Consider the following 27,188-nt stretch of genomic DNA (forward strand, 5'->3'; position numbering starts at 1 on the left):
AACTGATAAACCTGCAGAATACCAACCTCAGAAGAGGTTATGAGGAGACTCTGGCTAGATGAGACAGAGCAAGTTCACTCCATAACTGTGTCTAAGCACAGATAAAAATAAGGTCAGTGAGCCACCCATGGAATACCAAACCACCACCCCTTAGCCGAAAGGAGCATCTGTTGCTCTGTGACCAAGTCCAGCTCATCCTCCGGCTCGTCTTCCTTTCCCACAGATAAGACCCATCGAAATGCCCAGTTGCAGACTTGCCTGCTTCCTGGCAGCCTCCAATCTTGGGCAGAGCCCCACATCCTTAGAGGCTCCCCCCAAATCCTCAATAAGCTCTTCCTAAGCCCCGCTTGCTGGGACTCCCCATGGCTCCAGGTCTGGACTCTCGCTGGCTACAACCCTGATTGTTTAGCTTCAGGGCTGCTTCTGGGGCTATTTGGCTGAAGGGCACTGACCAAGTAAGTGCTAAGAAGAAAAGAATGCCCGGGACTCCGAATGTGGAACCTGTCAGGCTCCCAAGAGCTCTGGGTCTTAAATGTTAACACCCAATAACCCTTCCTGAGGCATTCTCCTAAGCACTCCAGTCGGCTCTTGACAGGAGGTAGGCACTGTTGTTGTTTAGCCACTCCGTCGTGTCTGACTCTTTGCGATCCCCCTAGACTATAGCCTGCCAGGTTCCTCTGTCCATGGGAGTCTTCAGGCAAAAATACTGGAGTGGGTAGCCATTCCCTCCTCCAGGGGATCTTCCCAACCCAGGAATCAAACCTGTGTCTCCTGCATTGGCAAGCGGGTTCTTTACTGCTGAGCCACTGGGGAAGCCTAGGCGCTGTTATTATCCCCATTTACAGACAAAGAGGTGCAGCATGAAGAGGTGAAGTAACCTCTGCCTCTGCAAGGTCAAACAGCTGGCAGGAGATGGAACCAGGGCTCAGCCTGGTTATCTGACCCCAGAGCCCAAGCTTCAGATAGACGGGACTCTGAAGGTAGAAGGAGGAATGTGCGTGCGTTTTCTGGGCTAGCAGTGGGAGCGGGGGAGGAAGGCATAAGCAAAGGCCCAGGAACAGGAAAGAACAACTCTGCATAATCAGCATCTGGATTCCAAGTCGAATAAAAATCTCCGAAACATCCGCTGATGTCCCAGTCACCATGCAAACTCCTTCTCCACCCCCACCCCCTCCTCCACACTGACCTGGCCCCCTGGAGGCCAGACCTCCAAGCCAGATGCAGGCACTGGGGTGACAGATTCTGTTTCTTGAAGTGGCTTGGATCCTGCCATCTTCACTCGAAGGATAAAGAATGTTCCATTGGCCCACACCCACACCTGTCCCTCATCTCCTGGAACCTGGAGGCATAGTGGGGTGTGGCCAGGCCCAGAGTCCCCCTAACTAGCACTTGCCCCTCTTTCTGATCTGTGTGTCCAGACGTCAGTTCTCAGGGAAGCCTCCTCTGATCCCCTGGGATTGGCTACATCCTTGGTCACAGGCTGCCAAGCAGCCTTAACGTCCCCTTTACTAAAGCCTGTGACAGTTCAGGACGTCCTCCTGCTGGACCACGAGTCCCACGGGGCTGGGGCTTTGCTGGACTGGGTTGCTGCCTGGCAACTCCCTGGAACTCAGAGACGTGAACTGGAGGGGGACGTGCTGAGTGGCGGGAGACTGGGGAAGAACCAGGTCAATCCCTTTCCCTTCCCATCCCAAACCCTTGCCTCTTGGCCCTCAGTCAAGTCAGGTGTTCCTAGAGAAATGCAGCCACAGGTTGTTCTTCTACCAAGAGCCCGGTCGGTCCCCAACAAACTTTACCTTCTAAGAAGTGACTGTCCCCCTCTGGTGAGTTATTTAAGGTCGCCCGGAGCCAGCGAAGTCAGAAATAAGACTCAGATCAGTGCTCCCAAGGTGGTCTCTTTCTTAAGCGAATAAAGAGGAGGAACTGGGCCGGACATTGATTCTCCATGACTTCTCTAAGAATGTTCATTAAATATGGACTGAGAATGTCTACTAATTCTGTATGGGACCTGCAGAGATACTCAAGTGTCATGAGCCCTTCAGGACAAGATATTTCTTGAAAAAGGAACAGGAAAACACAAGAAACACCATCTGGGTTCATGGTTAATATTGCAGAGATGAGCTGAATTCAACTCTGGATTGCGACTCTCCTGAGCTGGCTTAAACAGCAGGGTGGGAGCCGGGATCAGCTTGCTGTGTAGCCTCTCAGTGGAGGGCAAAGCACAGCGGCAAAAGCTGCAGACAACACGAGCGTCGTTGGCATACCCCAGTATGTTCCCTTCTCACGAGAAGCCATTAAAAATAAATAAGACCAGTGCTAATTTCTTAGATCCACAGCCACACAGGGAGAAGGTTCAAATAAAAGCCAAGCTCTTAGCCTGCAGGGCTGAGGAATGAAAGCCAGGCAATTAGAGCTGAGAAAACGCTTTACATAATCTTGCAGCAGGAGGCCAACCGAGCTGAGTCACACTCAGAAAGGAGCCCTCAGGTGTTAGGAAGAAGATGCCTTCCCACCTGGGATGGGTGGAACACAGCACAGCAGGGGTAGGGGGAGAGGTGGGACAGACCAAACCAACTTCCCAGCCAGCTCCCAGCCTAGAGTTTGGGAATGATACCCGCTGAGGAATAGTGGGGGTTGGTGAAGAGCTGTGAACATCCTTCCCCGACGTATGGGACTCACCTCTCCCATGGACATCATTCTCGATGACCAGGCAGCCCCTGAGAGCCATGTACCTCATATTTCTTTGAAATGTTCCTCTTTTCCATCAGCAGTGCCCAAGCATTATGATCCAGTAATCCACAGGAAGTGAAGCAGGATGGCTTCTTTCACCAAACCTTTCCCTGCATTTAGGGCAAAGGGGTAAAATGAAGCAAAGTCACGTTGCTGAAGCTTCTGATTAAAAATAATTTTTGACAAGGCTTCTGTTTTTCTTTTCCTTGCTATCTTTTCATTACCTTCCCTTTTTCACTTTACAAGTACAGGGATGTATACTTTCATCTAGAAATGGACTATTTTATGCAAAATACAATGTTTATTGAAAAATAAATAAAACCTCCTTCCCCCGGGGGCCAGAGGGCAGTCTGGGATGGAAGGGTGACCAAAAACACTCACTATAAGATGGTTTTTAGCACTGTTCTTGGCAACCTGTGTGTGTGTGTGTGTGTGTGTGTGCGTGCGTGTGCGTGTGTACGCGCGTGTGTCGTCCATCAGTCGTGTCCGACTCTTTGCGACTCCATGGACTGCAGCCCACCAGGCTCCTCTGTCCATGGGATTCTCCAGATAAGAATACTGGAGTGGGTTGCCATGCCCTCCTCCAGGGGATCTTCCAAATCCAGGGATCAAACCCAGGTCTCTTGTGTCTCCTGCTGATCCACTGGGGCAACCTGGGAGGTGACATCAAATACCTGGATAAGCTTAGACACATTTCTATAAAGATAGCACCTTTCTATATCATCCATCAAAGCTCACCAGAATTTTCATCATAATGAGTCCCAATAAAAGTCCAATTTAGACAGACTGGGACCTAGCTTCAGCAAACGGAAAACCTGACTTGTTTCCATGGGTAGGTAGTCTTAGTCATTCTGTTTTGCCTTTCTACCACTCTACAATTAAGGGATCTTTTAACACCTCCCTTTTCGGCCAACAGAAGCCGAAAGATTAAGTGAAGTGTCTAACTCGCTTCAAAAAGACCTACCCGGGAGGGGCTGGAGGCCGGTGGACTCAGGAAGCTCGCTCTTCGGGTGAGGGCAGACAGCCTCCTGGGTTCTCCTCTGGGCCAGGAGCCGCCGAGAATGAGGGCGCCAGACCCTGGTCTACTTTGGAATTTTCAGTTGCACAGAGTAAATGTTTTCCACCACGGGTTATGTGTTTAGCTGTGGCTTGTGATGATTCAAACCGAGAACAAGAGATTTCCCACACCTGCAAGTGGGTTACGTTAAGAGTTACAGGAAACAAAACACCTCAAGAGTCCATTAAGTCTGAGCTGAGAACTGAGGTTTAAATAATGCAAGGTGGAAATGAGACGCAGACATCGCAGAAAGAAATATATAACATATGCAGCCCTCCATGACCCGATACAGGGAGTGCTGATTATTCCATGTAGAAAGAGTGTTATTTGTGAGTGCAGAGCGGCTCCCAGGTCTTGACCATCCTCACAGGAACAGTCTAGAAATGAAAGTGACAGTGATACAAAACCTTCTTATTTGTCACCACAAGATTTAGGAGATTGTTTCTCATAAACACATTTTTTTTAAACCCTGAGGCTGATATTACCAAAGTGATAAAAGAAAAGTTACTATCAGCTGCAGTTTACTCAGGGCAGAATTTTTAAAATCATTTATTCATAAATCTGGAATGGATTCCCTCTCCCCCAACCCCCCACACACACGCTGACAAGAGGAAAAGATGGCAAACAGTGGTGTCCAGTCTTATTACACAGTGATGATACAATTCTCAAATCAGTCTACTGATCACAACAAAGAGGACACTAACATCAATGAACTCAACACGATCACGTTTAAGAAGTTCATCAAAATCGGGTCTTTCTTATGAAAGAGGATTTGGAGTACGACCTCAGACAAGAATAACAGCACAGTTCTCTCTTACAATGTCTATTTCACGGCACTCTGCCTCCACAGAGGTGCTAGCTAGTGAAGTTCAGAGTTCACTTGGGGGGTTGCCTTGCAAGTTTCAACCTCAGCCTCTTAGTCTCCTGGAGGTCAGATTGGCTAATGTCCAGAAGTTGTGTATGTGTGTGTGTGTGTGTGTGTGCACGCATGCAGTCAGTCCTGTCTTTCTGTGACCCCCATGGACTGTAGCCCACCAGACTCCTTTGTCCATGGGATTTTCCAGGCAAGAATACCGGAGTGGGTTGCTATTTCCTTCTCCAGGGGATCTTTCCAAAACCCAGGGATCGAAACCATGTCTCTTGAGTCGCCTGCCAATGAAAGTGAAAGTGAAAGTTGCTCAGTCAAGTCCTACTTTTTGCAATCCCATGGACTATACAGTCCATGGAATTCTCCAGGCCAGAATACTGGAGTGGGTAGCCTTTCCCTTCTCCAGGGGGGGTCTTCCCCACCCAGGGATCAAACCCAGGTCTCCTGCATTGCAGGCACATTCTTTACTAGCTGAGCCACAAGGGAAGCCCAAGAATACTGAAGTGGGTAGCCTATCCCTTCTCCCGCAGATCTTCCTGACCCAGACATCGAACCCAGGTCTCCTGCATTGCAGATTCTTTACCAACTGAGATAAAATCTGCAAGTTATTCCATTCAAGCACTGGGGAAGCCATCGAATTAAACTGGAAAAGACAGCCGTGTTGAATTGGGAACTGTCTGAACATCAGTTTGTATGTAAGTAACAAACAGGTAGAAGAAAAAGACTTTCAGCATCTGCCTTCCTGCTGTCTCTGAGCTGGTTTTTGTGAGCGAGTCTGGAGCAGTGGTGAGCCACCTCCCACAAGGCAGCAGCCTGCTGACTTTCTCTCCTGTATTTCCACAGTGACTTCCACATGTTTATAAAATGTGTCCTTTCTAGAACAGCACTTCGCCAAAACTGGCTGTTCGTCTGCACATCAGAGTCAGGGACTCTTTGCTGTCACTTGGCTTCAATGCACTGGACACAGCTTCCTGTGTACCAGGTGTCTGTATGCGTGACTGACTCGGTACAGTCACATGCCCTCAGGGCTGCAGCGAGTCTGGGGGAGGTGGCAGCTGAAGAACCACCTCACCTAACCTGCTCCCTATGCCTTATTTGTATGACGTCTTTGCAGTTCAAGTGACAGAGCTGAGTTGTCATGTTGTGGACTTTTACTGGGTTTTTCTTGAGAAGTTAAATTACCTTCACTACCTTTCAGCCCAAATTGGGTGAAGGTAATGGAGATGGACGGAGAAGGCAATGGCAACCCACTCCAGTACTCTTGCCTGGAAAATCCCATGGACGGTGGAGCCTGGTAGGCTGCAGTTCATGGGGTTGCTAAGAGTCAGTCACAACTGAGCGACTTCCCTTTCACTTTTCACTTTCATGCACTGGAGAAGGAACTGGCAATGGCAACCCACTCCAGTGTTCTTGCCTGGAGAATCCCAGGGACGAAGGAGCCTGGTGGGCTTCTGTCTATGGGGTCACACAGAGTCAGACATGACTGAGGCGACTTAGCAGCAGCAGCAGCAGCAGCAATGGAGATAGAATTTAGTACCAAAGTGAGTTTGAAAAAGGTTTTCCAGGAAAGATACCAGTATTCTGGGGATTTCTCTGGTGGTGTGGTGGCAAGACTCTGCTCTTCTAAGGCAGGGGGGTGTGGCTTCAATCCCTAGTCCAAGAACTAAGATTCCACATGCCCTCGAAGTACAGACAGAAAATAAATAAATCAATCTAGGAGTTGGCAAAACTCTAAAAAAAAAAAAAAAAAGGATACCAGTGTTCTTCCCCACCCCACCCCCCCAGGTATAACCACAGAAAATCAAGGCTGGAAAAACTCTTTTAACAATCATATGACCAAATCCTCCACCCAACACCTGAACCTATGTAACATCTCTGCCAAGTTGCTGTCCTGTCTCTGCTAGAATAGCCTTAGGGGCAGGAAGTTCTTCCAACGTCACTTATTCCTCCTTAAAACAGAACAGCCAGGCAGATGGAGCAGGTAAACAAACTTCACTGAGCACAATTATGAACTGTACCTAATTTTTCAAGACAGTGAGCAGACTGTCTACTGCTACTCAAAAGAACAAATCAGATTTGTTGCAAGCATCCCAGGTTTTCTGCAATGATTCAAACTAGGGAATTTAGAAGTGTGGGTTTTATATATCATAGCTGAATAGCTGTGCATTAGGTGGGGGGAGGATCAGATTAAAAATCTCTTAGAAGTAATCACTGTAAGGCCCCGAAACAAAGGGAAAGTATGTGCTTGGTGCTAGAGAAGACTCTTGAGGGTCCCTTGGACAGCAAGGAGATCAAGCCAATCAATCCTAAAGGAAATCAACCCTGCATATTCATTGGAAGGACTGATGCTGAAGCTCCAATACTTTGAACACCTGATGTGAAGAGCCCATTCATTGGAAAAGACCCTGATGCTGAGAGAGACTGAGGGCAGAAGGGGAAAACAGAGGATGAGATGGCTGGATGGCATCACCGAACTCAATGGACATGAGTTTGAGCAAATTCTGGGAGACAGTGAAGGACAGGGAAGCCTGGCGTCCTGCAGTTCATGGGGTCGCAAAGAGCTGGACATGACTGAGCGACTGAACAACAAGAACATGTGTTGTAAAAGGTAAAATTTCCTTTTGAAGATGCAATAAATACTTTGTGCAGTGAGTCTGGGTACAAGAATTGGGGAGCTCTGGGGGATGAGGTGCCTGCTGACTGCAGTCAGTTGGGCTGCAGAAGGCAGAAGAGGTGAGCAAGGCCAGTCATAGCCTGCGGTGACTCTTTGCCTCTCCCAAAGGCAGCAGGAGAGGGTACCTTGACTTGATCCTCTCCTTCTGGCCTGCTTGGCAGCACTGCCAATGATTCTCTTGTGTCTGATTTCTCTCAAGTTACTCAGGCTGCTTCAAGGTTTTAAACTGACTCCCACCCTCCCAAAGACTAACAAAGTAACACATAGATCAGTGGATGATCATTTCAGAATTCCTTTACAAAGGCTCAGTTCCTCTGAAGGGACACTTTTATGTCTACATTTTTATTTTTTGATCATATATAGGAATAAGTCTACTTGAACTGAAAACATTCACCCTGAAGACACACATGTAAACTTTAAAGATGGAGTGACTCAGACGATTCCATTTTGAGCGCCGCCCTTAAATAGCAGTGATATTGCGCTTTAACAGAACATCAGTGACAAACGGAAACAGGACAACAAACCAACCATAGAGTCAGTGTGTCTTTTTATAGAGAGGCCTCTTTCTGCTTCGAAAGGACCAGAGCACTAACACTGAGTGGCTAGATATCAGTGAGCAGACCTCCCTGCGAAAAAGAATATAGCTCCCTCAACCGCAGAGACTTAGATGTGAAATCAGTGAAAGTCTATCAGGTACTCGGGGTAGATCTGGTTGGCGTCGAACACCACAAAGACCCTGGGATTCCAGGTGTCATCCACGCAGCTGTCATACAAGTTTACATAGCTGCCGTCTTTGGAGGGAGGGCGCATGTATTTGGAGTCTCCGTTTATGTAGTCTCCAATCAGCACTCGGGCGAGAAACATGGATTTGTGTGCTCGGAACAGATGCCGCTGTTGCAGGCTGACCCCGTGGATCTGGAATGTGTTGCCGTGCTTTACGTCATCTTTGCAGAAGCGGCTGGAGTAAGCAGCGTCTCGAGCAAAATAGGTTCCTTAGACAAAAAGGGCCCCGGAGAGCCAAGGTTACTCCAAGGAATGTATGAAACACAAGCGAAAATACTGTGATGGCTAGGGGGATAGACACATAGAATCATATAGCCAAAATAGATGTGGAATTCCCTCAACTGTAGGTGTTAAAGAAAAGAACAGAAATCTGTCTGTTGTGGACAGCTGCGATGCAGGCGGCCACTGGGGTATGTGTGTTAGTACAGACCAGTCCCCACCACCAACACCATCCCCCATCCCCATCAAAATGCAGCTACTAGACTTGCGTAGTGGTATTCAAAAAGAATATTACAGGGACTTCCCTGGCAGTCCAGTGGTTAAGAGTCCAAGCATCCAAGGCAGGGGGCCTGGGTTGGATCCCTGGTTGAGGAACTAAAATCCCACATGCCATGTGGTGTGGCCAAAAAAAAAAAAAAAAAAAATCTTATAAATAAATCCAATATATAAGACAGACACAAGTGGCTTCTGTGATTACAAGTGGCACGACCAGCCTCAAATGCTGGGACCTCCCTCCCTCTTCTATTTCCTTCTACCCTTTCCCCACCTGCTACCCACCCATCTAAGCACCCATCACTGGGGAGCACAGTGAACCCATGGGTCTGCACAAATGATTTCAAACCCCAAGAAACCACGTTTCTATTTTACAAGGTGACAGTTCAGTAATATTTTTGGAGATGATAGAACCCCACATCCAGGAAAAGATTTCTGGAGAGAATGCGATGCAGCTCACACCCAAACGTTCCAGAAGGACAAGCTCATGGGTCCACTGGCTAAACAGGAATCTCTGTGAAGCGTCTGACTCTTCCAAACTGGTAGGCCTAGGAGGCTGCCCTCAGTAAGGGAAGTACCCAAAACACTTTAGAAATGAATTGCAAAGTCCCGTATTACCCAAATCCAGTGGGATTTATGTAACACCTTTCTGATCCTCTTACACAGTTAAATAAAGGGGATGGCCTTTTCAGGGAAAGGCCTCTCTTTCTGGAGGGAAGGTACAAAATAAGGACCAAGCACTGTCTGCATACATGCTAAGTCGCTTCAGTCATATCTGACTCTTTGCAACCTAGTGGACTATAGCCTGCCAGGCTCCTCTGTCCATGGGATTCTTCAGCCAGGAATACTAGAGTGGGTAGCCATGCGCTCCTCCAGGGGATCTTTCTGACCAGGGATCAAGCCTATGTCTCCTGAAATGCAGGCGGATTCTTTACCACTGAGTCACTGGGGAAGCCCAAGTTAAAGTCCACCTCTTACCTTTTCCCCTCCCCTCTTTCCTTAACATGCTTGTCTAGTGAGCAAAGACTAAAGAACTCAGACTTCCACAACATTAGAAAAAAGGGGAGGATTTCCCCCATTATTCCTTAATGCTCATCAACATTTCAACCTATCATTCTGCAAAAAAGCAAACAAAAAATAGACCTATGTACCATGTACACATTAACTGATTTATTTTTTAGTGCTCTGTGTACTTGACATAAAACAGTTTGATATACAGGTTTATCCATGGAAAGGACTTATATGTGGAAACTAAATGTCATAATGCAAAAATGAGCAAATCTAAACATGATGCCCCATCCAAATGGCTGGGCCTTGGGGGCGGCGGTGGGGGGTGGTTATCTGACCTCGGAGAGATGTGAGAAGTCTTCCTTCCATCTTGCACAAGCAGGAAGTGGCTTTCTGGTAGCTCGGAAACTCTTGAGGGTGTGCCAGGAGCCTAGCATTTAACTTTTGCCTCTAACATTTAACTTAATGCCTCTTGAGCCCCTGAATCATCATCAATCCTCTCTCAAAGAGAAGACTATCTCCTAGCACTCAAACTAGGTTCAGATGATTACCTTTTCCAAAGAGAGCACCGTGGATGCCATTGATTCTCCAGTCAAAGTTGTGAATGCAAATCGCCTCCACGAACTCACTGCTGGTGCCATGGAACAGCATTTGTTCATTAATCTGAGGCACGCCTCTCTTTTTCTTGAGCTGAGCCTTTTTCCTAAAAACACAACGCACAGACACAAAACACACAGAAATTACTGTAAGTGGCATCATTGATTCCTCAAGGAGTGAAGCGTGACAGAAAGGGTGAAACAGAAAACAGTAATTTAACGTCTACCATAAATGGACATACAATAGCTCTCGAAAAAAGATAATCTCAGATTCTCTTGGGACATCTAAATTGGTTCATCAAAAATTACTAGTTAACAGACAAGGGTAAAAATTATACCCAAAACTACAATATAAATCAACTATACTTCAATTGAATATTTTAATTTTGGAAATTAAAAAAAAAAAAACTATAGATCTCCCAGATGATGTCCCATCACAGTAAAATGACTGACTGCTTAAACCAGTCAAGCTTTACTGATACATAAAAATGACACTTCAGAAAATAAATAACAGAGTTCTCAGAGTCTTTAAGTAGTGAAATTCCTTGAGCAAGGACTATGCCTTAATCATTTTATCCCCAGAGTGGGACATGTTGGTTGAACTGCATTGAATTTTGAATCTTCAGGCTGGAAAGGACATAAAACCATCCAGTTCAACCCTCTTCCCAGTGGACAAACCTCTTCCAAAACATAAAAAGATATTCCAGGTAGGACTTATTGTAAAAGCAAAAAAACAAACATGATGAAAATGGCCTAAAATCCTCTCAAGAGAAAAAACTGAACAAATAATTATATATTTATATATGAAAATTAAAATAATGAAATAGGTCTACATGTATTAACACAAATAACTCTTGAAAAATAATGCTGTCTGTAAAAAAGAATGATGCAAAAAGAGACCTACAACTCAAAGTAATAATGTGCATTGTAGAAGTATACAAATGAAGGTAATAAAAAATATCAAACTGTGGATAAGAATGGCTGTCCCCAACCTTTTAGGCACCAGGGACCGGTTTTGTGGAAGGCAATCCTTCCATGTACCAGGGATGCGGGGATGGTTTCGGGATGACTCGAGGGAAGGACATGTATTGTGCACTTTATTTCCATTATTATTTTATCAGCTCCACCTCAGGGGGTCAGGCATTAGATTGAAGAGGCTGGGGACCCTCGCTGTATAAGAAGCTGGTGGCTTACAGAGCAGCTCTACCCAGGGATGAGGAAGAGGCTGGGAAAGCAGGTCAAAATACACGGAGAAGAGCGCGGGGCGCCGCTGGTGGCGAACACCATCGAGCATTTGTGCCTCGCCGTCTCTGAGGCTGCGGAAAGTCTCAGGGGCCAAGGTCTCACCTGCAGAAGAACTCCCACAAGTCTAGGTTTTGAATTCTCTGAATCCTTTTGATTCTGTTGCGGTCCATTGTTTTCCCAAAGAGACTAGCAACTTCATTGTATTCGTGTGTCTGAGTGTGCAAAGGAATAAGCTGGAAAGAGAAGGTGGCACCGTGTTACCCGGGTCCTGGCCCACCTCCCCCGCAGGCGGGCGGGCGCTGGGTGCTGCCCTTACCTGGTAGGGCAGCTCAGTGTTCACGTTCTCCCAGTGAGGCGGCATGGGGATGGCCTCATTCTCACAGATGTAACTTGGGGCAGAAAAGACAAAACGACATTTTAGAAGCCGATTATAATCACTGTCAATGACTCAGACATTTTCTCCCAAGCTGAATTATCATGTGACAAAAGCAATAAAGTGTCGTCCTTGGTTTATTTTAAAACATTTACTGAATATTGGCTTGTGTGCAACTTTTTTAGGGGCTGCGTTGAGAAATCTGATGGGAAACTTCAAAAACGATCTTATTTCGATCTTGTTTTCCTGAATTTGCCAGAGTTTCTCTTAAATGTAGGAAGACTTTAGGTGAAGAAAAGTAATTTCCAAGAAGAAAATCAACTTCTTGATTAAAATAAAACTCCTTTATTGGATTTATGGTGTCTGTTAAATACCATCCAGAACCCTCAACTACATGTTCAATGTCCTCTAAGATCTATTATTAACTCAAATCTAAACCCTTCTCTCTTTATTGTCTACTAGGCCCCTGCACGGTCCTAATTAATTCACCCTAAGCAGAAGCAGGTAAAGTCATCTACCATGTTTAACACACTGGATGTGAACACAGAAAAAGACAATGACCTTTGGGAGCTTGACGGCAGAAGGCTATAACTGATAAAAGAATCCTGTCTGGTGACTGGAGGTTGTGGGAGAAATGTATCAACTTCTAGCCTATCTTTAACTTATTTTTTAGTTTTTTTAACTAATTTTACCTTTGGGGACATCACACAATCATGATTTAAAGATGAGGACAAGAGTTTGAGCAAGCTCAGGGAGAGAGTGAAGGACGGGAAAGCCTGGCGTGCTGCAGCCCATGGTGTCACAAAGAGTTGGACGTGACTCAGCAACTGAACAACAAAGGTAAACGAGAGTGAGCGGTGGACGGTTTCCCTTCCTCTCCAGTCCTTGGTCTAGTTCTCACCTCTTGCCTCCACACCAAGTAATCACTGCTTTTAGTCTCTTGGGTATTCTAGAACTTTAGGTTAACACAAACCTATGGGGTTTTTTGGTTTGTTTTGCACACAGGAATGGTAGCATATTCCTGTGTCTTTTGTAGCTGCTCTATTTTCTTCACTATGTTCTCAGAGGCCCTTCTGTATCAGGGAGAGAACTCCCTAGCACACAGCCTGGCCCAGGGCAGACACTCTGGACACTGGAGGATGAAGGTGTGCATTCTACTGGACTGATGCAGGGTACCCCAGTGCATGGACACACCCCCTCCTATTGATCACAAGTTCCCTATGGGTGACATTTAGCTTTTTTCCAACTCTTTGCTGCCATTAAGGATGGTACAGAGGACAAGTCCATCCACTTGTCATTGTACATGGCCACTTGTCAAACTTTAAGATAACATTTTTGCAATGGCATTTCTGGGTCAAAGAATATATTTATTGCTGACTTTAACAGAAACTTCCCAGAGGCCCTCCTCGAAGGCTACAGTCATTGACATTCCGAGCAGAAATATAGAGAATGCCTACTTGTCCACAACCTCTCCAAAGAGGCGTGTTATCAGACTCTGGAATTTATGTCAATCTGATAGTAAGAAATAACCTGGTATAATTTGTATTTCTCTTTTTTATAAGTGAGACTGCATGAACTGCACAAATTCCTTTCATTCTTCTAAGGGGCTATTGGTTTTCTACTTAGAGATTCTTCAAAGTACTTCATATACTACAGAGATTGTGATACCGCGTAACAGTACCTTTCCCAGGTTTTCTTTGTTTTTTGTTTGTTTTTTTCACTTTGCCTGAAGTATCTTTTTGGCTTCCCAGGTGGCTCAGTGGTAAAGTATCTGCCTGCAATGCAGGAGACCTGGGTTCGATTCCTGGGTCGGGAAGATCCCTTGGAGAAGGAAATGGCAACCCACTGCAGTATTCTTGCCTGGAGAATCCCACGGACAGAGGAGCCTGGTGGGCTACAGTCCAAGGGACTGCAAAGAGTAAGGCACAACTTGGCGACTAAGCAACAGCAGAAGTATCTTTCAGCTAGGCAAAATGTTTTTGTTTGCTTATTTGTTGAATATTTACAGCTTTGGTTAATTGCAAATTCCTTGCCAACAGGAATGTGCTATTCACTTTGCATGTCATAAGCGCTCGATGTATTCCTGCAATAAATAAATAAGCATTTCTGAATCAACACCTCCTTGTCGTCATTGCTCTTCTGTATCCTGCCTAACCATTCTTCCTTTTATTATCCTGCGTCTTGGACTCTATTCTGGTTATTTCTCTCCTTCTCCTGTCTTTGTGCTATGGCTTCAATGGTCTGCGAGAGAACAAAGTGCCTTGCATTACATGCCTCTCCCGACAAAAGTACACCAGATATAGTGACATACAATTACTGTAACATTTTGCATTATTATGCCTCATTCTCTCAGATTATATACTCTTTGAAGATAAGCAATTCCTTTCTTAAATTCCTTGTACTTAAGAATGAGGATATGATGCAGCTGGTAAGGAAGTAAAGTTCTCTCCCTTCCCAGAGCATTCATTATACAAGTACTTGCATAACTTATAAATCACGATCCTAAAACATAGGCCAAAGGTCCCAGGAAGCAAACTGATAGAAACTTCAAAAACTTTTTTCTTTAATCCTTTCAAAACATCTCCTTGGAAGAAGCAAATGGGCATCTCCTACAATTCACAGCCTATTAAATAGCATTGTTTGTTTGTTTCATTTTAAATTCTTTGAACAATAGGAATCTCAATACTCAATTGAGGAATCATTCCCAATAATAGGAGACATGCCCTAAAGTTTTTCCCTTCAACTTCATTCATGTGAATAACACCTATTAATTCTCTTGTTTCTCTTGTGGCATTTATAGCAAGGCTTCCCTGGTGGCTCAGTGGTAAAGAATCTGCCTGCCAATGCAGGAGATGTGGGTTCGATTCCTGGGTCAGGAAGATCCCCTGAAGGAGGAAATGGCAACCCACTGCAGTATTCTTGCCTGGAGAATCCCCATGGACAGAAGAGCCTGGTGGGGCTACAACCCACGGGGTCGCAGAGTTGGACATGACTTGGTGACTAAACAACAACAAGGCATTTATAGCTTTTCAGGATATGGACAGCAGGCGGCCAGGCCATCGTTCCATGCACTCCTGTTTTCCCAGGCCCCCTTTGGTCACCGAAGATCTGAAATTACCTATACGAGTTGCCCAACGGGGTTCAGTGGAGGTGAAGACAAAGTGGGTAATTACTTAGGATTTACAACCCAAATAATTGGATGGTTCCAGGAGAGTCTTTCCAAGCTAAACTGAACTTACCTCGGTAGGTTATTTTAAGGATTTATAGTAGAGACCATCAGGCATTTTTTAAACTACCACGCAAACTGCTCTAAAGAATTGAAAAATACATCTATCTAAGGGAAATGAAAAGGACGACAGGAAAGGAAATGCCAGTCGAAAATAACAGTACAGCTCATGCACCAACAAATGTGAAATTCCGTAAAGATTAACATTAAGATCATTAAATAACCCACCAAAACATTTTCCATCTACTTATTCCTCTGCCAAATATTAACGAAGAGGAGAGAGAGAGAGAGAGCCCACTCTCTTTCCACCCCATTCCCCCCATGATACCTGAAAGCACTGATGGAAAAGGGGGCTCTTTTTATTAAGCGCTGCTTTCCCGTGGTGAGGTTCATCTGCTTCATTTCTGTGCACAGAGACAAAGAGGTGAGTCACGGGAACACACTGGGCGACGCGACGTCACGAAGCTTTGCAGCCACACAAGGACCACGGGGCTTCAGGAGCAGCCGCCCAGCACAGCGTTGTTAGGGATACCTGACCACACGTCTGGTTATCAACTTCCCTGCTTGATCTAAGCTCACACAGGAGGAAGCCAGCCTCACACATGGCTCGGTATGTAGGGTCTATTCCTTTTCGTACCATGCTTGAGTTAAACACGTGAACAGAGAGGAGTTCTCAACTTTGGAAAATTAAAAGTACTAGGAAGAGAAAGAAAGTACTGAATTTTCTGACTGGCTTCCTAAATCTTTACTTGGATTGTTCCAAAAATTTTGGAAATAACAACAACAAAAAAGATACATTACCATGATAAAACTTGCACAACTCACAGTTTCAAAAATTTGTACATTTCTTGCCTTCTCTTTAAATTGTACACCTGAACCAAAAAAATGGAAAACCTAGCTAGACTCAACACAGACTTACAGGAGAGATGCTAGTGATAAGAGGCTAATGAACTGACTGACATATTACTTTCTTCTTTCCTCTCTTTCTCAGCCATGGCAGTATTTGCCAAGTCCACCTCATCATCCCCACTGAGGTAGGTGCTAAGTCTTACCGAGGGAATTCCGGTCATTTTACCAACTTGTCTAACTGATGTCATTCCACTCCAAGATGAGGTGGTTCACCCGGCCGGGCTGATGCTGTGAGAAGTGTGTTCACCCCTCCTGTATACTCCTAGGCTCTGTACACACTGGCACAACCACGAGGCGGCAAGAAAGCAAGGTCGTCCCAGCACATGGAGTTAAGCCTGTGATGCCTTCGTCTTATACCAGCTTGTTTTGAATGTACTTCTCACAGTTTTTTTTATAAACAGAAGCTGAGCTGGCTTGTGACAAAATGATGGGGGCTAATTTTGCCAATGTACCTGGGAAATGCTAATACCTACACTTTCGAAACAGTGTCATTATATAGAGGGGTGGGAACTGGTGTTTATGTGACTCCTGTTCTTTGATTGACTTTTTTTTTTTTTTTAAATAAACTGCACTGTCCAAGGGAAATGTTCCCCCAAATACAGTTCACTAGAAACTATTCTTTCAAAGACACGTGGCTTGTTGGACCACCGACCAAACGCTTTGACGAGCTCTGCCCTCCACATGAAGCTTGAGGTCTGCACGTCATGACGTCTCTCAGCGTGGCTTCAACACTGACAGGTGTGCACCAGCACCCTCCATCTAAGACAAGTGTCAGGCACCTTAAAGGCAGCCAATTTGCCTAATATTGTAAAAAATGCCAGGCTTAGTCAGGTCTAAGAATCTGATGCCGCTAACTCTTGATTAAAAACAAACAAACAACTCTGGGGCACAGCAGTCATCGGAGACTTGGCTGCAGCGATGTCTTAGTGGACAGTTTAACCCCCTTCAGTATGTCTGGGCCTCGATTCCTCCAAGGGAATCTCCTGGGTTTCAGCAGCCCCCCAACCCCACGACAGCCAGAACTCGCTGTCATAAGGACTCTACTCTCAGAACCAGGAAAGAACACCTGACTTGGAAGACAGCTGTGTGGCAGCGCAAAGGCACTTTCGTTAAGAAAGCTGCCCTCCCTCCGGGTCCTCTTTGCCTCTGAGCAGTGAACAGCTGAGGCTGGCAACTGGAGACAGCGGTGTGAATGCAAGAGGTTGGTCATGGGGTCCCTAAAAGCATACCCTTGGATTTCATCACAGATCAATGTTCATCCCGGATTAATTTCATCATGGATGAAATCCAAGCGGGACTGATTTCCAGATTAGCGGGCTAACCCACGAGAGAGCCAGAAATCAGAAAGTGGCTGAAGGCAATGTCCACTGAAGAGTGGTTTTCTAGGAAAGACACCAAGAGATGGGTCATTTGGCTGAACTTTGGTCTTAAAAACAGAACCGGCTACCTAAGACTCTGTCATGTAACTGCTCTGGTGGATCCTGAAATCACCTGATGGCTCCTATTTCAAGAGACTGAAAGGACGAGGAGCGAAACAATGGCTTAGAGGTGTTTCGTGTTCCTTAGGTGAGAAGCATTATATGAACTCAAGATATACGAAACTCTCCATATACATCAGTATCTATAAGCATAAAAACACACCTTTATAAAAGGCAAATCTAAAAGATTTTAAAGGTTGAATTTTTGTGGAGGCATATTTATGTGTTACCAAAAGGGTTTACTTCACTGTTTGCAAATATTAATATATCAGCTAATCCTGATCTGCAGAACTGTAGATTTCACCATATCAACACACTAAGAACACACAACTATGAGGGAAAAAAAACATACCTGCAAAGTCTATCTTGTAGCTGAATTTGGAAGTGGTAAAAGAAATGGAGCCACAAGGGTTTGCTTTGAAGCTTTTTTCGATATCTTCACTGCTAACTGAACACTGAATGTTGGTATCCGGCTTTAAGACAAACCAGAAAGTTCATTTACCAGCTGTTCACAGAAACGGCTTGGCCACAGAGGCAGGTACTGGGGGACAAGACAGAGAATGGAGGGACAGAGGAAACTTGCTGACCTGTCCTAGTTACCAACACATGGGGAGAATGGCTAAGACAACATGTGGGCAATGGCTTAAGGATTTTCAGCACACACACAAAAAAAACTTTAACAACTGGTTATAAGGCCTTTTTCCAAAGTATTGCAATGTTTTCAGATTATTGCCAAATGACACACCTTAAGTGGCTCAAATCAAATCTTTTAAGTAGCCTCATAAGTGAAAAAAGAAAAAAGACCACAAACTTTTGAGTGTGGGCTTGTGTCTCAGTTTAACTGTTAATTAGCTGTGTGACTTGGGACCAATTACATTAACTTTCCTGAGCTTCCCAGTCTTTGACTGTAAGAGAGTACTAGCATCTGCTTTCGGGCTGCTATGAGGCTGGAGGAGAACACGTATCTACACGCTCTGCCCTGACACTGGGAGCACAGAGGCACTTCATGCAGGCTTGGTCTCTTCCCCGACCATCTGTCCATCAAACCAGGCCTGGCCTTGTGCACGCATGCCCAGACCACACACCCCGCAGACACGCTTACCCTGCAGACACACTCGCCCTCCAGACAGAAAACACACACCGTACCTTCTAAGAAAACACTGTGAAAACCTGGGGAAGGGGAGAGGAGCCAGAAGAGCTTGGTTTTTCTTTTAGTTCCGCTCTCTGATTTCTCTAAGGTTTGGTTTCTGGCGGGTGCAGCTTCTATTGATTTTTCACGTGAGCATGACGATGCTCCATGTGTTTAACTCCCACCGCCCCACCCCGAGGGGCGCTACCTGAAACATGTGCCACTTGCCGCACTCCGCCAAGTAAAACCAGCCCCACTGTGTGTCTGACGTGTCCATCTCATCCACCTCGCTGTCTGTCGTCTTGGATAAGAATTCTTCCGCTTTGTGAAACATCTCCTGAAGTGCCGGAAAGAGAGAGAGGAAGAGATCGTTTTCTTAGTAACCAGTGCGCTGTTTACACATCATTTTTTTTTTTTAATTTTTACTTATTTATTTCATATATTTACTTGGCTGCAGGTCCAGGGGGCGCTAGTGGTAAAGAATCCACCTGCCAACGCAGGAGACTTAAAAAAACGCAAGTCTGATCCCTGGGTCGGAAAGATTCCCTGGAGGAGGAAATAGCAATCCACTCCAGTATTCTTGCCTGGAGAATCCCATGGACAGAGGAGCCTAGCAGGCCATGGTCCATAGGGTCACCAAGGGTCAGACACGACTGAAGTGACTTAGCATCCACACCGTGTCTTGGTTGTGGCATGTGGGATCCCGTTCCCTAACCAAGGATTGAACATCAGCCCCCTGCATTGGGAACACTGAGTCTTAGCCAGTGGACACCAGGAAGTTTCTACACATCATTTTTCTTCTCACAAAGAGCTGTATGTCAACTGCGATGCTGACAAACAGCATACTGTCTCGCATATTGTCTCTGAAGATAAACATTTAAAATGATGTATATCACATTTGCACATCGGACATGGAACATAAAGTTCCAGTTTTTAGCAGCAACTGCTGGAGAAACAGTTTGGAGGTTTTGGATTAACTGCTTATAAGAAAAGTTCCCAGAGTGGACTGTTTAGAAAAAAAAAAAGGAAAGCTTCAGTTTGCATGTGCTCACTCTCTAAGTCATGTCTGATTTTTTTTGCGACCCTAGGACTGGAGCCCGCCAGGCTCCTCTGACTGTTAGATTTCCCAGGCAAGAATACTGGAATGGGTTGCTGTTTCCTTCTCCAGGGAATATTCCCAACCAAGGCATCAAACCCAAATCTCTCATGTCTTCTGCATTGGCAGGCGGGTTCTTTACCACTGCACCACCTGGGAAGCCTTGATTCAGACTGGGATTATGAAGTAAACCACAAATTTAAATTTTACATTTAAACTGTCCATGGTCTGTTTAAAAAAATCTTGGTGTTTATATAAAAAATACATTGACTATCGTTGCTTAACAAATCGGACAAACAATCAGACACTTGGGTGGATGTATCCACGTCCACGCAAGCACTTAAGTAAGCTGTGTCAGCACAGAGAAGCGCTCCAACTTCTCAGTTTAGCGCCAAGAAATGCGTCTTATCCTATGTTCACGTATTTGGCTAAAGGATCCACGCTACTACAACTAGTTAAGACCAAATACTGACACATTCGATTTTTGTTTTAAACATTCGTTATTTCAGGAACTCCCTGGCTAAGACTGAAGAGTTTTCACTGCCAGGGCCCGGTTCAATCCCTGGCTAGGGAACTAAGATCCTGCAAACTGTATAACATATCTTTTAAAAAAAAGCAATTAATTAAGTATTCACATTTCATTTAGTGGCATGGAAAAATGTTTATACTATATGGTATTGAGACTACAAAGGAGGCTATAATAAATGGAAACAGTATGATCCAATTTTAATAAAAATATACATCTGTCTCTACCCACATAAATGTGTATATGTCTATATATGCACATCTGTATATGCATACACACAGAAAAGTCCAAATGGATATATATTTAACATGGCTTTTTCCCTGAATGTTAGGATAATAATAGTAATAATAGTAACCCTTATATGACTCTTCAGTTCAGTTCAGTTCAGTTCAGTTCAGTCGCTCAGTCGTGTCCAACTCTTTGCAACCCCATGGACTGCAGCACGCCAGGCCTCCCTATTACCAACTCCCGGAGTTTACCCAAACTCATGCCTATTGAGTCAGTGATGCCATCCAATCATCTCATCCTCTGTCATCCCCTTCTCCTCCTGCCCTCAATCTTTCCCAGCATCAGTCTTTTCAAATGAGTCAGCTCTTCACATCAGGTGGCCAAAGTATTGGAGTTTCAGCTTCAACATCAGTCCTTCCAATGAACACCTAGGACTGATCTCCTATAGGATGGACTCTACTAGGTGCCAAATTCTGTCCCCAGTACTGCACAAGTAATACTCACAACAGCCCTATAACATAGATACTATTATTACCCCACATTTATAAATGAGAGGGTCACAAGAGGGAAGCCAGGGTTCAAACCCAGGCCATGCAGACCTAGGGTCTGTGCACTTCCACACAGTGGAACACTGCCTTATATTTCCTTATCAATGACTTTATAATCTTGTCTATATCATGTACATGTTATTATTTTTGAAAGTTTTAAACATTTTTGGGTGGAGAATGTGATTAAGAGGTCACCAGAAAAGAGGGAAAGAGGTGAGTCATGATCAACTTTACCTAGAATGTAGCTTTCTGTTCTTGTTCTCTAAGGGTTTTAAAACTACCAAATTTGCACAGCTAATATATGAAAATATTCTCCTTGCAAAAAAGCAGAACATTCAAGATAAAGCTCAAGACTTCTTTGACCGTCACTTCCCTTCCTGGTAACTCTCACCTTCTTTCTCCACGCTTAATCAATACTATTCATTTAACTGTGTATCATTCAGACTTTGCTCTGTGTGTATGTATATGCATGTGTGTTTCATCATATACACACACACAAAGTTAAATGGTTACCAGTGATTTGTCAAAACTTTAATTTCCTGTATCTCTGATTTTTTTTTTTTTTTTTTTGGGCAAAGAATATGTACTACTTGGGTAATTTGGAAAATACTTGTTTTAAATTTCATTCTTTAAAGTATCCAGAAGTGGTGTCACCTGGGATAAGCTTCTATGCCCTTCTTGAGGCCATGGTTTCCTTCTCACAAACCTGAGATGAGAAGCTCCTTCCTCCCGGGCTGCTGGGAGACATGATGCTCAGTCCTGCAGAGTACCAAGCACAGTACCTGAGCACAGGGGATGGGGCTTGTTATTTTTTCATTCATGTTTGGAAACTCTCTCCGAGGAATGCTTTGTAATTATGTTCAGGAACTTCCCTTCATGTTTTAAAGTGGATTGGCTGCTATGAAATGAAAACCAGAACACCCTCGGAGCAAGAGCTGTAGATTTAGGCTCTGCTGGTGGCACAGCAGGTGAAGAATCCGCCTGCCAACCCAGGAGACACGGGCTTGAACCCTGGGTCGGGAAGATTCCCTGGAGGAAGAAATGGCAACCCACTCCAGTGTTCTTGCCCGGAAAATCCCATGGACAGAGGAGCCTGGCAGGCTGCAGTCCATGAGGTTGCAGAGTCAGATGTGATTTAGCAACTGAGCAGACATGCACACGCATTTAACCTTATATATTTTAACCCAGTAATAAAGGCAGTGATTTAAATTTTAAGATCAGTAGTGTAAGTTATTCACAGTGCCTACTCTTCCTTCTTTATTACTTACTGTTCACCTAATTTGCCCATTTTACCGTGAGAGACACAGAAAGCAAGAGTGACCTAAATTTAGTTTTTCTTCCGAAAATAACTTGAAAAATTGGGAAGGATGAATTTCAAGGAAATAGTTCAGATAAATATTTGGCTTATGAGTTCCATCTAGGAGAAGGGGGATGGGAAATAGAAAACCCCCTGGACACAGCATACAAGCAACCGGCGTGCTGCACTGGGGCACACTAACCCAGGAACACACTGTGAGCCAGGTTCCCGGGGGCGAGCCCCCCAAAGTCCTCTCCAAGCGTCCTGTCATAGGCAGCTGTGCCAGCAGGCCGGAGAGGGGGCGCCCAGGACAGATTGTCCACCATCCCTGTAAAGTGAGGGCCACAGGCCAGTACTACTGCCCTAGAGCGCTTCAGATTTGATACAATTCCTCGCCAATTTACACTCATTTTTTCCTCCACAACCCAAGGCACAAGAGAAGTCATTATTCTCCAATTAATGTTAGCAGGGGAAAAGAAATAGAGAAAAGATAATTACATTGTCTAGAATCACACAGCTGGCAGTTTAAAGAAGATTCTAGAAACACCCGAGGCCTCCGGCGCGTCGGTTCTTCCCTAAGATGGCAGCCCCCTGTTTCTTCTCTCCTCTGGGGCAAAAGGTGAATGTGACCGCTTTGCTTCACAGATGCTATGACTTTCTTTCTACAGACTCAGTTCATAAGACTAAACCTGTATGGTTTTCAACAAGTTCACCCTCCAAAGGAATGACTAGTCTATATAATAAGTCTCAAAGAGTTAAGTCAAGCTTCAGTGAATACCTTTAGAACACTGTAACCATGGAAGTAATGTATCGAGGTTATAATACATTTATAGGCAATGAAAGCAGCGTGTGCAAGCTGTCCACCAGGGGGGAGGCAGTCAATAAATGTCAGTGAGATGGGTTCAGTCAGCCAGGGTGCCATACTCTGCTTGATCTTCTGGTTAACTGGCAGACAACGATACTTCCTGCACATCAGGCTGAGGAGAAAAAAAAAAGGTTAATGTAAAGTGGAAAAAAAACGTTTTGTAAGTTTTCAAGTGCAATGTGTATGCTGGCGGAGCCTGTCTACAGCGCTAGCTATTCCAAGGGGAATATTTATGGGGCCTGGGAGCAATCAGTTTGGATCATTAAATTGAAAGGCCAGGTAGAAGATAAGTTTAAAGTCAAAATCCTGGCCTGTGGGAGAAAAATAACCTTCCAGATGGCTAAAACCCTCTGATGAGTTTATTAAAATAAATATCATTCATTTGGTTAGTATAAACATAACACCTTGAGGAAATAGTATTTGGTAATGAAAACCTCCTTGTTTCTTATATGTGTCAAAGTGTGAAGTGTTGGCTGCTCAGTTGTATCCCACTCTTTGCGACCCCATGGACTGCAGCCTCCTCTGTCCATGGGATTATCCAGGTAAGAATACTAGAGTGGGTTGCCACTTCCGGCTCCAAGGAATCTTCCCAACCCAGGGATCGAACCTGGGTCTCCTGCATTGCAGGCAGACTCTTTACCATCTGAGCCATCAGGGAAGCCCCCCTTCTTATAGCAAGAAGGTCCAAAATTGGATATTAAAAGCTTCGAAACAGGGTGGAACTTCTGGAATGACAAAACTGCATTTTAACTGGTGGACGTTATTTAAAAGAACAACAACATTCAAAGTCTCTGGAAATTGTCCTAAGAGCATACAGCAAAAGAAGTATTTGCTCAAGAACATCTACTAAATCTCAGAGCAGGCAAGGGAGGGTCTGGCCTTTGAGCTGAGGTCTGCTCCATTAGGCCGGCTCCCCCTGCTCTGTGCTGCAGACAAAAAGACAGGGGCCTCCTCTCTCTCCAGCTGCTAGTCTGGGGCTGACACCCTGGAAGGGGCTGCCTGCCCCCACGTGCACAAGGCCTACTTCGGGCAGGCAACACCAAGGACTCATCTCCTTTCCTCTACCCAGTCCCCACTCATGTGGTGGAAGCTCCTGTCCACACCCAGCCAGCTGTGAATACGGGGCCCTGACGGCTTCCACCTAGTTTGCTCCCAGGGTAGAGGTTTCATGGCAGGAGGTGTAAGTCAAGAAGACCAGGGGCTGTCATCTCCCCTCTCGCCTAGTGCCCACTCAGAGAAAGGTGGCACTCTGGGAAGAATGGGCTCCCATCTCCAGCTCCAGGTGCAGTGACACCGGGGTTCTATTTGCGGGAGGAAACGTACACCCCCGCTTAGGGTGCAGAGATCCATGTATCTGCCTGAGGGGGCTGGCTCTACATGAACAGACAGTACAGAACCTCATGCTTAAGAGCATTATTGGGGAAAAAAAAATAGCAATCTTTTCGTGAAATTAAGGAGAAGTTCTGATATAAGCAGAATAGCAGACTAGTCAAAAAGCAATGTAGAGAACCAGGGAAAGCCAACAAGAGCCCACCTGTAATCAACAGTGGGAGTGGGAAGGCTGTGCACAAGCTCTAGGCTGTACCCACCCAGGAGCGGTCAGAGCAGGTCCTGGGGCAGATGTCACATCTCCAAGGCCGCACACCAATCCATCAGCATGGGGGGAACCTCATTGGCACAAGGGGCTTAAACATTTCTTTTAACAAAACACCGAGTGAACCGTCCTTTTCCGCCGAGTCTTTTATTAAGACTGGAGAAGGAAATAGCAACCCACTCCAGTACCCTTGTCTGGAAAATCCCATGGATGGAGAAGCCTGGTAGGCTACAGTCCATGGGGTCACAAAGAGTGGGACACAACTGAGTGACTTCACTTCACTTTTATTAAGAAATCAGTTGTTCATATGTTTGTGGGCCTACTTCTAGACCTTCTAGTCTAATAAACATTTTTTCTATTTTGAATACACGGTTTTGAGTGCCATTTCATGTCATGTTGCTTGCTCAGTCATTTCCAACTCTCTGAACTGTAGCCCGCCAGGCTCCTTTATCCATGGGATTCTCCAGGCAAGAATACTGCAGTGGGTTGCAATTTCCTCCTCCAGGGGATCTTCCCGATCCAGGGATCGAACCCACGTCTCTGGCATCTCCTGCATTAGCAGGCAGATTCTTTACCACTAGTGCCACTTAGGAAGGCCAGTTTCATACTGAATCTTTTAATCAGGTAGTGTTAGCCTTCCAAATTTGCTCTTCTTTCTCAGAACTGCTTTGGCAGGTCTAGGTCCGTTCATGTTTGATTGGAATTGAATAGTGAGTGAGCTACCCGGAAGAACGGGCATCTCAACAATATTTAGTATTCCAACCTGTGAATGAGGTATGTCTCTTGACTTATTTACCTGTTCTTTAACTGTTTTCAATAATGTTTTATAGTTTTTGGTGTACAGATCCCACACATCATTTCTGCAAGATTCATTACTAGGTATGTCATATTTTTGATACCACTATAAATGGAACTGCATTTGGAATTTCAATTTCTGATTGAATGTTGCTAGTATGTAGAGATACATTGATTTTGGGATATGGTTTCTGTATTTGGCAACCTTAGTAAATTCACTTATTAGTTCTAGAAGACTTCTGGACATTTCATCACATTTTCTATATAGGCATCATACAGACAGCTTTCCTTCTTTCTTCTAGCATACAGATGCCTGTTCTTTCTTTCCTGTGCTCTCTTTTTCTTGCCTTATTGCACTGGTTATAATCTCCAGGATAAAGGTGCATAAACAACAAGCATCACTTCCTCATTCCTGATCTTAGTGGGGAAGCATTCAGTCTTTGACTACTAAGTTTGATATTAGATACAGGTATTTCATAGCTGTCCCTTGTGTCAGGGCTCCCCAAGGTCATCAACCTCAGGCTCATGAGAGAAGAATTCACAGGACTCAGAGTTGGTCGATTCATGGCTAGTTTATTACTGTAAAAATATACAGAGTGAAATAAACACCATGGGGAAAGTGGACGGGGTGAGGTCCAGAGGAATCATATTCAAGCTTTCAAGTGTCCCTTCCCACTGGAGTCACACAGGACACTTATTTCTCCCAGAAACTATGTTGGCAACAAAGTGCTGCCCACCAAGGACATTCACCTGAGCCTAGGTGTCCAGAGGTTCTACTGAGTATTGGTCATGCAAGCATATAGCACCTGTGTGGGTGACCTCAGCTGCCAAAGTTCCAGACCACTAGAAGGTTAGAACTCACCATGAATCACACTGCTAGTGTAAACTATCTGGACACTGAGAAAGCATGGCTGAAGATCACGAGCATGCAATTATACTCATTCAATAACCAATTCCAAGAGTTCAGTTCTTTGGAGTTCAGCAAAGGACAGTCATGAAAACAGGCTTTTTCCTGAGAATGTGCAGAGTTTGAGAAGCCCAGGCCTGTTCAGTTAACCTTTTCTGTACACCCCTTCTCAGGCTGAGCATGTTTTCTTCTGGTCCTAGGCAGATCAGAGCTTGTATCAGGAATAGATACTGGATTTTGTCAAATGTGTTTTCTGCATGCATTGAAATAATCATATGGTTTTTCATTTTAGTGTGTTTGCAGATAAGTTATACTGACTGCTGGGCTTCCCTGATGGCTCAGATGGTAAAGAATCTGCCTGCAATGCAGGAGACCTGGGTTTGATCCCAGGGTCAGGAAGATCCCCTGAAGAGAATGGCTACCCACTCCAATATTCGGCCTTAAGAATCCCACGCACAGAGGTGCATGGTGGGCCACAGTCCATGGGGTCGCAAAGAGTCAGACATGACTGAGTGACTAACACATACTGATTGCTATTCAAATATTAAACAAACCTTGAATCTGGGGGATAAACACCATTTGGTAATGATGCATTAACCTTATATGTTATTAGGTCTGATTGCTAAAATTTACTTGAGAATGTTTGCGTCTACGTTCATGAGGGATGTTGATCTGTAGTTGTCTTACACCGTCTTTGACTGGTTTTGGTATTGGCATGATGAGTTTCATAGAATGAGTGGTGAAGTATTACCTTAACTTTGATT

The 27,188-nt window shown here is 44.9% G+C and overlaps 2 protein-coding genes and 1 non-coding gene across 7 annotated transcripts in view; 1 reads left to right on the forward strand and 2 right to left on the reverse strand.

Moving 5' to 3' along the window:
• The window catches only part of CRACR2A (calcium release activated channel regulator 2A), a 153,813-nt gene extending 149,920 nt beyond the window's left edge, over positions 1–3,893 (reverse strand). The window contains exons 1-2 of the mRNA XM_043439964.1: positions 3,695–3,893; positions 2,680–2,840 (exon numbers count right to left, since the gene is read on the reverse strand). The gene's annotated coding sequence lies outside the window, so the exon portion shown is untranslated. The remainder of the gene's footprint in view (positions 1–2,679; positions 2,841–3,694) is intronic.
• A 31-nt stretch (positions 3,894–3,924) lies between these two features.
• Positions 3,925–27,188, reverse strand: part of PARP11 (poly(ADP-ribose) polymerase family member 11) — a 33,115-nt gene continuing 9,851 nt past the window's right edge. Inside the window, exons 2-9 of one of the 5 annotated variants that reach the window (XM_043439969.1) lie at positions 23,042–23,240; positions 18,777–18,905; positions 17,792–17,912; positions 15,381–15,456; positions 11,770–11,842; positions 11,556–11,686; positions 10,164–10,315; positions 3,925–4,164 (exon numbers count right to left, since the gene is read on the reverse strand). In XM_043439969.1, the coding sequence (XP_043295904.1) occupies positions 3,935–4,164; positions 10,164–10,315; positions 11,556–11,686; positions 11,770–11,842; positions 15,381–15,456; positions 17,792–17,912; positions 18,777–18,905; positions 23,042–23,236 (1,107 nt within the window). In that variant the 5' untranslated portion in view covers positions 23,237–23,240 and the 3' untranslated portion in view covers positions 3,925–3,934. The other 4 variants (XM_043439968.1, XM_043439971.1, XM_043439970.1 and 1 more) reach the window with 4 other exon arrangements.
• TRNAC-GCA lies at positions 13,572–13,642 on the forward strand. The gene has a single exon. It is a non-coding gene; the product is annotated as a tRNA-Cys (tRNA).

The sequence above is a fragment of the Cervus canadensis genome, chromosome 21 (genome assembly GCF_019320065.1).
Source record: "Cervus canadensis isolate Bull #8, Minnesota chromosome 21, ASM1932006v1, whole genome shotgun sequence".
Taxonomy (NCBI): domain Eukaryota; kingdom Metazoa; phylum Chordata; class Mammalia; order Artiodactyla; family Cervidae; genus Cervus; species Cervus canadensis.